The following is a 14,128-nucleotide window of genomic DNA, read 5'->3' on the forward strand; positions in this document are numbered from 1 at the left end:
TCACGTTTTGGCGAGCGGGTTGATCAAAAATCCGAAAAATGTTATTCTTTAGATTGGTAGTTACGTCGACTATGTTTTCCCGAAACCGATTTTTTTACAAGGTAAATTACAGTGTATAGCTTGATTGAAACAGGTACCATTACGTTCATGGTCGCTAAAAGTGGTTCAAGCAGGACATTATAACCATATAGTTGGGTGGTTTTAATTAAGTTCTTAAAGAAGGGCTGGTAAATTAAATGAAAACAGTATTATATTTTTGGGAAAGCTCGGATTTTTCAAAATAGCCCGCCCAACTGGGATGTCCACTTTTGAATCCGAGCGGGCGTTGCCAGATGTCAGCAATCAAGAATCAGTGTAGGGTGTGTTTTTGTTGTTTGTCGAGCGGAGGAGGAGAAAAGAGAGACAACACAACAAATTGCGGAACCCCGAAATCCCGTCCTGAGGCGCAATTTCCCGCAGCAAGGACATGGCCAGCAGCAAGGAGTTGTGCTCCATCCGGGAGTGGGCGCCGCTGACGGAGGTCATCGACCTTATTCCGGCTCGGCTGCAGCGCGGTTTCTTTCCGGCGAATCTCAACCTGACCTGTGTGGACGCCACCGAGGAGTTCCTGGCCGTGGGCAGCGACGCGGGCATCGTGTTCTGGTACAATCGTCACTCGGGCGAGATGCAGAAGCTCAAGGCGGAGGTAAGCTCAAGGCGGTGACTCATTCTCACTCCCGTTGACCGGACGTGCGTGTGGTTCCCCCATTAAGCCAGCCCTCCCCTTCCAGGTGGCCACTCGCATTACGTGCGTGCGGATTGTCAACTCCGTGGAGTACATGGTGGCGGCTGGGTGCGCCAACGGGCAGGTGAAGCGTCTTCCAGATACAGAAGGAGCTGCCGCGAGACCTCGACTTGGTAGCCCCCTGCACCCGGAGTCGGCCCATCGAGCGCTACACCATCCGGGATCTGCACAAGTGCGTGGTCAGCTGCTGCGAGTGGTCCAAGAACGGGATGAAGCTCTACTCCGGCGATCGCCAGGGAGTCGTGGTGCTCACGGAGTTCGACTACCAGGCGGTAGCATTAATCTTTGCTGTTCAGCCCGAGCTTAAGCTTATTCTAACCCTTACATACACACAGCACCTCAGCAAGTCCGTGGAGATCCTGAGCGAGGCCTACGAGATCGTGCAACTCAGCGTGCAGCAGAGCCACCTGCTGGTGGCCACTCTTTACCGCTGCATCGTGTGCCAGCGCGACGCCCACTCTGCGCAGTGGAACATCACCCAGGTGGGCAAGAAGGATCGCAAGCAGCTCATCGACTGCGGAGCCGTCTTCCTCAGGAAGCAGGCTGCAAACAGGCCACAACTCGTCTGCGGTCGTCCTGGCTTGCGCTTTTGGATGGCCGACGCTGAGGGCAACGTGTCCAAGACGGTGCTCTTCAAAGACGCCGTTCTGCGCAGCCCCACCTGGGAGATACCCATTCTGAACCCCAAGCCGCGCAGTGAGCCGCCCAGCAGTAACCATACGGCCCTAGCTGAGCGATCTGGGGTGCAGGACGGCGAGGTGGGACACGTGGCCAGCAGCAACTTCAGACAGCTCTACCTATACGATGGCCATGATTCGCTGCTGGTAACGCACGACGATGCCACCTTGTACATATTGAACTTGGAGCGACTTAAAGTGGAGGCCGTGGCGCGTGGATTTCGGAAGATTCTCGACTTCTGTGTCTGTGGCAAGGAGATCTTCGTGCTGGAAGGCGAACGAACCTTGCTGCGCCTGGCTGCCCTGCCCGAGCCACCGATACAAGACGGTCAAGGTGATCTTCAATCCGCTGATGCCGCCCCCTGTGCCGGTTCTGGGATCGTCCCACTACTCGCGGCTGGAGTCGCCGGTAGAGCTACAGCCGGAGCCCGCGCTGCAGAGCGCCGAGGAGTGTTTCGAGCTGTCGCCGGTGGAGCAGATAAACCTGAACGCGCCCATTGAACTGGCCTGTGGAGTCGCCGCTGGCACACCAGAACCGCCGATTGGAAATATTCCGTCGCATCGGTCAAATGGACTTCGAGCAGTCCATCGTCCACACAAGCCGAAAGACATCGGTGGGCAAGCCTGCCAGTGCCAGTGCCAAACGAAAGTGGCGCAGGGATTGTTGAGATTGGTCATGAGTCCCATGAACTCCGTTTACCACTTACCAATGCCGCCACACTAATGGAGGCCAGCTACTGTCAAATGGAAAAGTAAGTTCCCAAACAGCAATAGCAGTAATCAACCGGGTTTTGAATTACATTTAGCTTTGCTTTGCATTCCTTAAATTGTGTCTGCATGTCTACCATATCGTTAATGCAATTTCACTTATCTTAGCAATGGCTTGGCCTCGCCGATGGACATGAAAGCAGCCTTCCTTCAGCTCCTGCCCGATGCTCTTAGTCCCACCACTCTGCAGAAGACCGTCGCGGAAAAGGCCAAGACTCTGGCTGCCGAGCTGGATCTGCCAGAGGTGCATCTGGCCCCGCCGTCCCAGGAGGAGCTGCTTGCTGCCCAGGCGCTGGCACCCCAACTAAGCGAGTCGCTGATCAGGTCCTATCCCACGCACCTGGAAGAGGCCAGTGTCCAAACGACCCCCCTAGAAAAGCCACTCAACCCAGCAGACGATTACCATGCAGGCCAGCCAGTGGATGGGATTAGGTCATTAGCCCAAAAGCCCTCGAGGCCCAAAATGGCCCCGCTTAAGTTCGTCAAGAGCCTGCCGAAGCCAAAGCCGACTCTCGAAGAGGACAGAGACGACGAGGAGGAGTACACCAGCTTCCTGCCCGACTTTCGCCGAGCAGGGGACCCACTGCGCAAGGAAACACCGGCTACCAGTGACTCAAACACCTCCAGCGAGTGGGAGTTCCTGGACAACTAGTTCAGTATTAGAAATAAGTGCATACTCTCATTTGCTATCGTTTTGATTTCTAGCACTTTTTTCGTTTGTCTTTGTTTTGTTTGACAAAGTGTTGTGCTTATCAGATTGTGATCACCGTGATTTACTTACTTGCTATTTTAAGTTAAACTAACACAATTGTAAATAATTTTTAGACGTAGGCAAAGGGTTTTTCCTAAAGCAACACGAATCTGTATTTGAAGTTCAAAAGACAAAAACCATTTCTTGAAGTCCAAAAATTCTAGCGTAGATAGCACCTTAGTGTGTTTCCCAAAGCAACACGAATCTGTATTTGAAGATCAAAAGACAAAAACCATTCCTTAAAGTCCAAAAATTCTAGCGTAGATAGCACTTTAGTGTCAGTATATTAAATATCATTGTACTCAGTTGATAAAGATATTCGAATGCTTTAAGTATTTTTGTAACAAAGTTCAAGGTCGCTATTCATTCACAAAATATAATTATTTTATATAAGTACAATGATTTTGTTTGAACGGTATCCCCCCAGCAGGAAATGGATATGGGCTGGTTTTTTATTTTCACGAACAACGAGACAGACTTAAGCTGCCGATAAGTATGCATGTGAGGGCAACAAGACGCCCACTGCAGCATGTGCCACTGCCGATTGCAGTGGGCGTCGTAGGGCTCCAGCGGAAAACTTTTAGCAAAGCAACTGCTTGATCTCCGGCAATTATGCAACCCCGTCCAACTGGACGTGTAAACGGACCAGCCCACTACATTGATTGATCAACAAATGGTAATTCGAGCTCGCTTCGCACTCAATTGACTACAATAATGGAAAGTTCTAAGAAGTGTCGCCTGCATCTGGCTTCCAGAAGATTCGAGGAAGCCGTATGGCCTGCCCTCCAACCAAACCAAGTGTAAATCACGTGGTCTTCTATCTGAGCGTGCGGAAGAAAACTGGTAGATTGTACCGGGGAATTGACAAATCTGCTTCTAAATTCCGATCAAATTGTTAAAGTCCGAAAGCGGAAATAGTAGTTGGTGACTTTAGGACTGACTAGTTTGCTTGTGATCTAGGCTTTGACCAGGTAACACTGCTTTTGAAACTGAAATATATATTTTTATTGTTTTAAAAAGAAGTTAAATAGTCCTACATAGACTCCCCAATCAATGCGATCAATATTTCGGGGGTATATGTATGTAGGCTTTGACAGTTGGGGCCTCTGGCCATTTAGCTCGACTTTCAGTACAGTATTCACTTAAAATTAAAAGTGGTTTTATTAGAGTAAATACTCTTAAATCTACTGAATGAAAAACCGATAAAAGTTATGCGAAATAACTTATATTTTTGAATTTATTTCCTTCGCTCATTCATTAAAATAAAATATTTTTTTTTTCAATTTAGGATAACTCTTGGTCCATGTTTTAAGACCACTGGATCCAGCTGTAAAAATGGATTTCAAATGCGGACACTTAAATATTTTTTTAAATACAAACCTAACGGGTTGCTACGGTAATCCACATTTTTTCAAGGGCTTGATTTATGATTTGCATTTGTAACGAAAAAAAATGGTTTTAAGTCTTTATAAAGTCGTTCTATCCATTTGCAAACCATGGTAATGTGATCTGTACCGAGATCCTTAAATAGGTGGATCACGTTCTGCCCCGCTTATTGATAAAAACTGTATGATTCCGAATTTAAAGGCTAAAACTGCCTGACTTAAATGTAAAATCAGTAATTTTCCAATTGCAGTCACATACCACCAAGTTTTTTAACGAAAGGTATTAATTGACTTATTTTATATTATTATAATTCTGGTGTTATTCAAAAGTAAAACTATTTTATTAACCTAAATTTTAAAACATTTATTTATTCTAAATTTTTCTATGTATTTAAGGATTAAACACTTAGTGCTAGTAGGAATCGAAGCACGAATTGTTTATATAATTACTACCAAAATTAATAGTGAACCAAGAGTCATCTCTTAATTTAAGGGGAATAAGAGAAAGCGAAAACTTTCCGTAGCCTAACCATTCCCTTGAATTAACACTCAATTGGCCACCCCATGAACTATGGAAATAGGTGAATTGCGATCTACGGCGAGGAAAAGAGAGGGAAAGCAGGACTCAGCGGAGCTGATTGAGAAATCCCACGCGTGCCGGAAAATTTCCGATATCGTCTGGTTCCCTTAAGTGCGCCGCAGAGCGCAAGGGAGAGCGCCTGAGCGAAAGTCAAGAGAGTGCCGGGAGCGTATAAAAGCGGACCGCTTCCCACTCAGCCGAGTCATTCGCCGCGAACTTTTGCCTCGACCACAACGCAGTCTCCAGAACCGCGCTCCCGAACCCGAGAAATTCCAGAAGCAAATCGCATTAAAACGCGCTAATTGACAAGACGACAGTGTTGGCAAAAAACGAAAAGAGAATGAAGCCCACCAACAACTCGACGCTGGAAGTCGTCTCCCCGAAAGTGCAGGTGGATGATGAGTTCATTACAACCGACTACGATTACCAGACATCGCATGTCAAGCGTACCGCCGATGGACAGCTACAGGTAAGTCCCATTACCAGGGGACTTCTCCCCGAACCGCGGCCACCAGCCAGTTGTTCGTTGTCAGCATCCATTTGAATGATATTGAATTGGGTGCGAAAAGCCCATTTTCCGGCTGCCGCGCTGACCTTCACATTGAACTTTTCCAATGCTTCCCGCTCAAATGCGCACTCGCCAGCACTCAGAGAATAATATGCCTTCAACTGGGTGCCTAAAAATATCCAATTTCAAAAGTTTGTTGTTACTTGCAAAGATGTAAGGAATCAAAATATAATGGGTTTAAATATTCAAGTTTATGATAGTTTTTCTAAGGGACTTTTACAAAAATTCCAAAGCAGAAATCTAGAAAACACCTAGTTATCTTAGCCATAAATTATAGTTCTCTAGATTTGAGTAAAAAAGTATCATTAAATTTAAATGTTTTTATTTATTCAAATTTAAATATAAATTCACTTAAGAAATAGTGATATATATGTGCTATATTTTCCATAATATTACAAAAAAAAAGGTTCAAATAAAACAAATTAGTTTTTTCTTTCTCTATGCATTCTAAGCTTTTTATTTTTGTTTTGTCAACGTACCTAGTTAACTCTAAAATTATTTTCCATTACTAATTTATGGCAAACAAAACACACGCATTAGTTTTTTCAAGTGTAGGGTTAGAGAAATTTTCCATTATCTAAAAAGGAAGGAACTGTGCCAAATTCCCGGAGTCCCAAATGCCCACTCCCCGATTCGCGGTAGATAAATATAGCGATAAACGGGGGCGGTGCCTCACTCACTTACTTACACACGGCGTTACAGCTGAAGTTTATTGATTATTCGGAGAAACAGATGACGATAAGTACGACTGATATATCGTCATTATTTTGGACAGCGGGTGGCGTGATTCTGCGCGCAGGCGCCTTTTCGAGTTATTAAATGGACTCTAAACAAATAGGGATGACAAGTGAACCCAAATAGAAACCCGATAGCCCATTTCCAAGCGATTGTGGTTGCGGTACGTGCTCTGTTTACATCCATGTGGGTGCCACTGCCTCTACCACCCCCACCCAGCAGACACTTGCTGCGCCCCAAGGTCACTGTCAGGCGACGTCCACTAAGAGAGCACTCCCAAGAGAAATCGGCTCTCTTTGCCGGTCTATAAGAGAGCCCCATGTTATTTCGCCGGCCGGCTTTTGCCCAAATTCTTGGTGGACTTTGAACACGTTGTCAAATTATAAATGCAATCATCATCATCATTATCATTACTTATTCATCAGTTTTTATTTGTGTCTCAAATCAAAGAGCACGTTGACTCGGCGAAAATCTGGCAAGAACTGCTAAACTAAACATCAGGCACAAATGCGATATAAGAACTTTGTCTACCTCTTAATGTAAACAATATATTTCGATAAAATTAAATAAATTACGGAAGTAAACACCTGTTTGATTTTAGAAATAATGCAAACTTGTCTGAGTAAGCTTTAAAAATGTAGAAAAAAAGGAAGCGGACTTAAAGAAAACGAATTACATTTTTCACTTTTTCTGCCTGAATTTTATGAGTACAGTAAACAATCTCCCTCAAATTGGTGTTAACTAGGATTAGGGGTGTACTTCTATTTTCTTGGCACTTCTCGGAGAACATCTGGCAAAATTATTGTATTTATCACCATAGATTTTTATCAATCTAATCAAAGACATCTGTTGCCAAGGGACCCCCTATAACCGATATCCCCAACTGCCAAAAAACACGAATGGGGTATTAATCAGGTTCGCGTCGCAGAAATCAGGCGATCATAATTTATGCGGCTACCTGACTGGGGTGCTGGCTGTATCGATAAGGTGGCCGGACCTATTATAAGACCAAACGGGTTGTGCCATGCCGATCCTAATCGAAGCTAATCTCTATGCGATCTTGCAGGTGCACCCACAAACGACGTCGCTGAAGATTCGCACTGGTCGCCAGGTGCCCAAGCTGGGCGTGATGCTGGTGGGATGGGGCGGCAACAACGGCTCCACGCTGACCGCCGCCCTGGAGGCCAATCGCCGCCAGCTGAAGTGGCGCAAGCGGACGGGCATCCAGGAGGCCAACTGGTTCGGCTCCATCACCCAGGCCTCCACCGTGTTCATCGGCTCTGATGAGACCGGCGGCGACGTCTATGTGCCCATGAAGGAGCTGCTGCCCATGGTGGAGCCCGACAACATTGTCGTGGATGGCTGGGACATCAGCGGTCTGCACTTGGGCGACGCCATGCGCCGGGCCGAGGTCCTGGACGTGGCTCTGCAGGACCAGCTGTACGACCAGCTAGCCCAGCTGCGGCCTCGGCCCTCCATCTACGACCCGGACTTCATCGCGGCCAACCAGTCGGATCGGGCCGACAATGTGATTCGCGGATCGCGACTGGAGCAGTACGAGCAGATCCGGAAGGACATACGCGACTTCCGCGAAAGCAGTGGCGTGGATTCCGTCATCGTGCTGTGGACCGCCAACACGGAGCGCTTCTCCGATGTCAAGGCTGGGCTGAACACCACCAGCCAGGAACTCCTCGCCTCCCTGAAGGCAAACCACTCGGAGGTGTCGCCGTCCACTATCTTCGCAATGGCCAGCATCGACGAGGGGGTGAGTACCGCATGTTTAATGGGGTTTAACTATCAATTTAGTTGAATAAAAACTGTTGAAAACAAGAAAAAAGCAAGGAACTCTTACAGCCATTACAAACATTTAATATTCTATCAGACGACTATACATATTTAGATTTTAAAGGGAAGTTATACTTTATAAGCCCGTTACTCTTGGAATAAAAGATAATATTGTTATCGTATATTAGCAAGTATATCAATTAGCAAGTAGATATATTCTTGATCAGGTTCAATAGGCGTGTCGATCTAGCCATGTCCGTCTGCGTGTCTGTTCGTCCGCCTGTCCGTATAAACGTTAAGATCTTGGAAACTATAAAAGTTACAGATTTGTGAATGCAGTCTCTAGTTATGCCTACGCACGTGGCCACGCCCACTTAAACGCCGACAAAACGCGAAAGTCACATAATAGAGATTAGTTATATGGATGTATATGTGTGTATCGGTCATATATATCGGTAGACAAAACATTTTTTAAATCGTGCTATTACTTCAGAAGTTATTGAGTTATTAAATCCTCTGGCTCCGCTCTGCCGCTACTCTGTCGGCAAAACACTATCCAATGCTCATCAGATAGGTCCGTTGTGAAAGACAGAGTGATGGAACTGTTAGCGGGGAGTGGGGGTGCTGTACACTCTTTGTCTCTAGTATTGGCAATGAAATTCGGCAGATGGCGCCACCCGAACCCCCTTTGTTTTGTGGGGCAATTTTTAGTTTGAAATTTGTAAGCTTATTAATGGGTATCTAACAGTCGGGGGAACTCGATTGATTCAATGGACGCTATATGATGAAGTCGTCCGATCCGGTCTGTTCCGACTTATGTCCTACCTGCAATGGAAAAATGACTTTTGGGAAAGCTTTATCCATATAGCTTTAGAAGTGAGATACTACTTTGCGTAGAAACAGACATACGAAAGGACTAAACGGCGGACAGGACATAAGTTTCACATAAAACACATTTTTATAAAATCAGTGGTTTCCTACACTTTTTAATCGGCTTTATTAAAACGTATTTCATTTGTTCTTTATGCTCCATCCATCGCGCAGTGCACGTACATCAACGGTTCGCCGCAGAACACCTTTGTGCCCGGACTCATCCAATTGGCCGAGGAAAAGAAGGTCTTCATTGCCGGCGATGATTTCAAGTCCGGCCAGACGAAGATCAAGAGTGTGCTGGTGGACTTCCTAGTGGGAGCTGGAATCAAGCCGGTGTCCATCGCCAGCTACAATCACCTGGGCAACAACGACGGAAAGAATCTGTCCGCTCCCCAGCAGTTCCGCTCCAAGGAGGTAAGCGTCCGGAGAATTCCCCCGAGGGCTGTCTGTCATTAAACACACTTCCTTCTTCGCCGGCAGATTTCGAAAAGCAATGTAGTGGACGACATGGTGGCCTCCAACAGGCTGTTGTACGGACCCGAGGAGCACCCCGACCACGTGGTGGTCATCAAGTACGTTCCCTACGTGGGCGACAGCAAGCGGGCCATGGACGAGTACACCTCGGAGATCATGATGGGCGGCCACAACACCCTGGTGATTCACAACACGTGCGAGGACTCGCTGCTGGCCACTCCCCTGATCCTTGACCTGGTGATTCTCGGGGAGCTGAGCACACGCATCCAGCTACGCAGTGCGGAGCAGTCCGCCCCGTGGGTCCCCTTTAAGCCGGTCCTCTCCTTGCTGAGCTACCTGTGCAAGGCGCCTCTGGTGCCACAGGGCTCCCAGGTGGTCAACTCGCTCTTCCGCCAGCGCGCCGCCATCGAGAACATCCTGCGCGGATGCATCGGTCTGCCACCCATCTCACACATGACCCTGGAGCAGCGGGTAAGCAGGATCTGTCAATCACCAGTGCTGGAGGATCCCTAATACCCTCTATATTCACAGTTCGACTTCGCCACCATTACGAATGAGCCGCCCGTGAAGAGGGCCAAGACCCTGGGCCAGTCCTGCGCCGTGGAATCGGCAACCAATGGCAAGAAGATCCAAGCCAATGGACACAGCAACGGATCCGCCAAGCTGGCTGCCAACGGGAATGGCCACTGATGCGGGGCACCTACAGGAAATTAATTTCCCATCGGAAATATATAATTTGAATATATATGGTTTTAATTGAATAAATTACAAACTAGGCTTAAGCTATTATTACTAACTGAATCGTTAAAATACAAAAATGCTTAACGGACACTTGTCTGAACCACAACGTATTTACTTCTTATTGCTTAAGGTTTTTGTGCTGAATCAAAGTGGCAATAACTTACACCTTCAAAGACAATACTAGAGGTTTGTTGGACAATTAAACAAGAAGGAAGCTAAATGTTACCTATTTCTCAGTGATCTAAAACAACCAACTTTAATAGAAAATTATTTTTCCGTCATTAGAAGTGTAGGTACCTAGAGCTTCAATACTGGCAGGGCATAACTTAAATTGAAATCAGACTTGATCTGTGTGGTCCCTTTGGTTTATTTGAGTACCCATACGACTTGCATGTCAGGCTTTAAAAAAAGGGAGCAAGACCAGGAGTAAAACCTGAAAATTATAGCATGCTTTACGGCGACATCATTTTAAGCGAGTCAAATATAAGTCTCTCTTAAACTCTGGCTGCTACAGAATTCTGAGACAAATCTAATTTGTGTCATTTATTTATCTGCGTATCTGTTGAAAAAAAAAAACGAAGTTACATAGGACGATTTTCTTGTCATTTCTTTTTTTTTTCTTTTCCATGAAAGATATATGATAGTCGTCAAATTATTATTAAATTAAAATCAACCTTTTTTTATTTCTTGGGGCTTATGCGTATTTGCTAAAGATATAATTTATAATTTATATATATAATTATAATCGATTGTTCTTATGGTAGCTACCAAACAATTTAAAGGAATACAAATAAAATGTTTCTGAATTAAAAAAAAAAACTAATTATCAGAATGTAAGCGTATATGTTAAAAAAGCAACGAAGTTTAGATTTTACAATTTTTCGATTCGATTCGATCCGGTCCGACTTATAAACTACCTGCAATAAAAAGAAATTCTAAACTGAGAGACTAGATTCGTAAAAACGGACGGATAAACGGACACGGCTATGTCAATACATATAAAACGTCTTCTTACATGCCACAAAATTAATATATTTCTTATCTTTTAAAAAATATCGACAAAAACTTAAAATATCATGCTTTTTTTCGTAATGGCCTTAGAATTCCTTTTGGGTAGCCTCTGGAATTGAAGTGATTCCTTTGCTTTAGTTTTCGAGAATCGCGGTTTTAAGTATGAACTTAATTTGAAGGAGGAGGCAGTTTTGAATGTTTTATGCAGCCCACTGAAGCCCAAAAGTATGCTGCATCTTCACATACTCATAAAATACAAATTAATTGCAAAACATTTAATTATGCATACACTGAAGAGCCGTTTGGAGTTAGCATAAAGCATTTTAAATATTTAAAAAATATATAATTGATTTTTAAACTTTTAATGATGCAGATGCAAAAAAAAAGAAATTTTTATTGGGACGATTATTATACTAATATTGGCAGCTAGGGCACCAAAGATCAATCTTTTAAGCAGATAACCTGCTTTATTTCAGCCTCAGGGATAGAAATTATTGTAATTATAATATAATTGCAACTAAAAATGTTACCCGTATTCGAGTATGCCACAATTATCTGCTTTTCCAATTGAGAAAGTTTTTCACGCGCTCATCTCCATATGTGTTCCATATAAGTTTGATAAGACCCTGGGATAAGGGGTATCCATAAACTTGTTATTTGTCCATCTGCTGCGATATCGAAATTTAGTAGATCCTAATTGTAGATATCAAGATTATTGCACTTACCAACAGAACCTTAAGGTAGTAACACTTTTCAATATCAGTTAAATAAAATTTACTTGTGTACACTATTAGTCAAAGTTTTCTTTCATTCAATGCCATAAGTTTGGCTTTTATTACTATTAAAAACCATTTTTTTTTCAATTTTTATCGTAATAAAAAAAGTATTTATTGTTATAAAAAATTTTAGCCAATACTTCGAGTTTCTGAAGTGAAAACGTCGTTAATTTAATTACATGCAAATCAATTGTATACACTATTTTCAATGGTTAGGCTTACAATTACCTAATATTATTTTATTACGACGGTTATTAGTGTCAGTTAAATAGAATACCAGTTACATAGTATAAACTTTGTTTTGAAAGCAAGAGAAATGAGTTTTTGTGACCCCAAATGGACTATCCTTCAAATTCGGCGAGTGTTTTATCCTCTATTACGTAGTTGGGCTTACCAGTAAAGCGTATTCCCCTCCTGATTGATATTGATATCTTTGGCACATCGGAGAGTAATTAGTTTCTGCTCAACTCGTTTGGACCTTATCGGAGGGACCCAGCACTCAAGTCAATCAATACGGTTCCGTCCGGCTCAGTCGATACTCCAACTGTGAAGGCGATTGATGCACTTATAATTAACTATATTCTCCGATATAGTCCCCTGCGATAGACAATAACAGGTTGCCACAGGGCTTGGCTCGGCCCCTTAACGTCAAGTTGTTGGCACAGACTGACATTTCTGTGGCCCCTATAAATATGTTTATTATTTATTTGAATTTTTTATGTACCAGGGAATTTTTATCTCAATGCAATAGTCGGTGTATACTATAAGATATATAAAATAACTGGGTTACTTCGCGGTTTTTCAACCCAAAGCGATGCCTTACAAATTCACCTTCGGTTCATGTTGCTGGTTATTGTGGCTTGAGCATACTTCCACTTGGTCCCCATCGCTAACCACTCAATAGACTTCTTGGATAGACTAAGATTAATTAAAGTCACAAGGGAGAACCACATATCTCTGTGATCCGATTCCCATAAATATAAAAAAAGCTTAGATAGTTTGAACTGCTAAATACTTTTAAATGTTTGGAGTTGGCTTAAAATCTATAATGTTCCATATGTCCGTTGCGTTTTAAATAAACCTTTACTGTTAAATGTTTTGAGACGTACTAAAAAAATAAAAAAAAAAATAAATAAATTGTTTTAAAAAAAATTTTGATTTAATATTTAGCTTAGTTTAGTTTATGTATACCTTTTTAATTATCAGTAAAAAAAAAAGCTAAAACTCTCAAAGGAGTTCAAACAAATAAAACACAGACTATGAACGTGATTCTTAAAACAACTTTACTGGAACTTGCGTTCGTATCTTTTTTTTAATTCAAAACATGAAGCTTAGAAAAGCCGAAGTAAATATATTCTTCCAGTTATGGAAAAAATGTATATATAATTCAACTTATCTTTTGTACCAGTAGCTATTTATAACGAGGCTATGAAAGTTTTTTCCAGATTTGTATATTAATTGATTGATACGATATGATTGATATATGGAAGCCACGATATGATAAAGTCGTCCTTTTTTTTTTATAAAAAATAACAACATACAAAATTGTTATAACGGTTTTTTTTATTAGTTTTTCGTACGTTCCTATGGCAGCTATTGTCTTAATGTTAAACAAAATGTTAATTTAAATCCACACTAAATGAGTTCATGTAGTCGTAATGTTTTTTTAACAGTTGTATTTTAAAAAGTCCTTCGATTTTCCCAAAATCGAAACATATAAGCCATATGCCAAAGCAAATTATCGAGTTATAGGTTACCATACAACGATTCTCCAATTCATTTCTATACCATGATATCTGTATCATAAAGTCTTCTAAATCGGCCAGTTTCGACTAATTCGAATACTAATTTCAATGGAATCTGTAACTTAAATAGTACGATTTAAAGTCAACACCATTAAATCTTACGAAATGTGTGACATTACAAATAAATTTAAGTCTTCATTTTAGTTTTAAATTACACACAAATCTCTTTTGGCAACTTATCTTACAAATTTGTCAATCAGGATCGGCGGTGATTCATTTCAAATTGCCCAAATCAAAACCCTAACCCGTGGTGACTCATTTGGGAATATCTTTTAACATGGCTATTCGAATCCTGATAACGACTCCCGAAATACTTGCCCACCCGCTGGTTTCTTGTTATCGAGATCTACGTCAGGATTGTGTAGCAAAATTGGAACACACCGCGAAAGCGGACTATATGGTGACTTGCAATTCG

At 42.9% G+C, this 14,128-nt stretch overlaps 2 protein-coding genes across 2 annotated transcripts; both read left to right on the plus strand.

Moving 5' to 3' along the window:
* Positions 1-335: 335 nt before the first annotated feature.
* LOC128255741 (WD repeat-containing protein CG11141) lies at positions 336-3,359 on the plus strand. The gene is given in 8 exon segments (XM_052985464.1): positions 336-685; positions 771-851; positions 853-1,056; positions 1,120-1,779; positions 1,781-1,969; positions 1,971-2,087; positions 2,089-2,213; positions 2,338-3,359. Coding segments are annotated over 8 exon segments (2,139 nt in total). The 5' UTR covers positions 336-466; the 3' UTR covers positions 2,882-3,359.
* A 1,776-nt stretch (positions 3,360-5,135) lies between these two features.
* LOC128255743 (inositol-3-phosphate synthase) lies at positions 5,136-10,227 on the plus strand. Its single transcript, XM_052985466.1, has 5 exons — positions 5,136-5,414; positions 7,315-8,013; positions 9,078-9,320; positions 9,387-9,851; positions 9,912-10,227. The coding sequence occupies exons 1-5, from the start codon at positions 5,286-5,288 to the stop codon at positions 10,068-10,070; spliced, it is 1,695 nt and encodes a 564-aa protein (XP_052841426.1). The 5' UTR covers positions 5,136-5,285; the 3' UTR covers positions 10,071-10,227.
* Positions 10,228-14,128: the final 3,901 nt, after the last annotated feature.

The sequence above is a fragment of the Drosophila gunungcola genome (assembly GCF_025200985.1).
Source record: "Drosophila gunungcola strain Sukarami chromosome 2R unlocalized genomic scaffold, Dgunungcola_SK_2 000012F, whole genome shotgun sequence".
NCBI lineage: Eukaryota > Metazoa > Arthropoda > Insecta > Diptera > Drosophilidae > Drosophila > Drosophila gunungcola.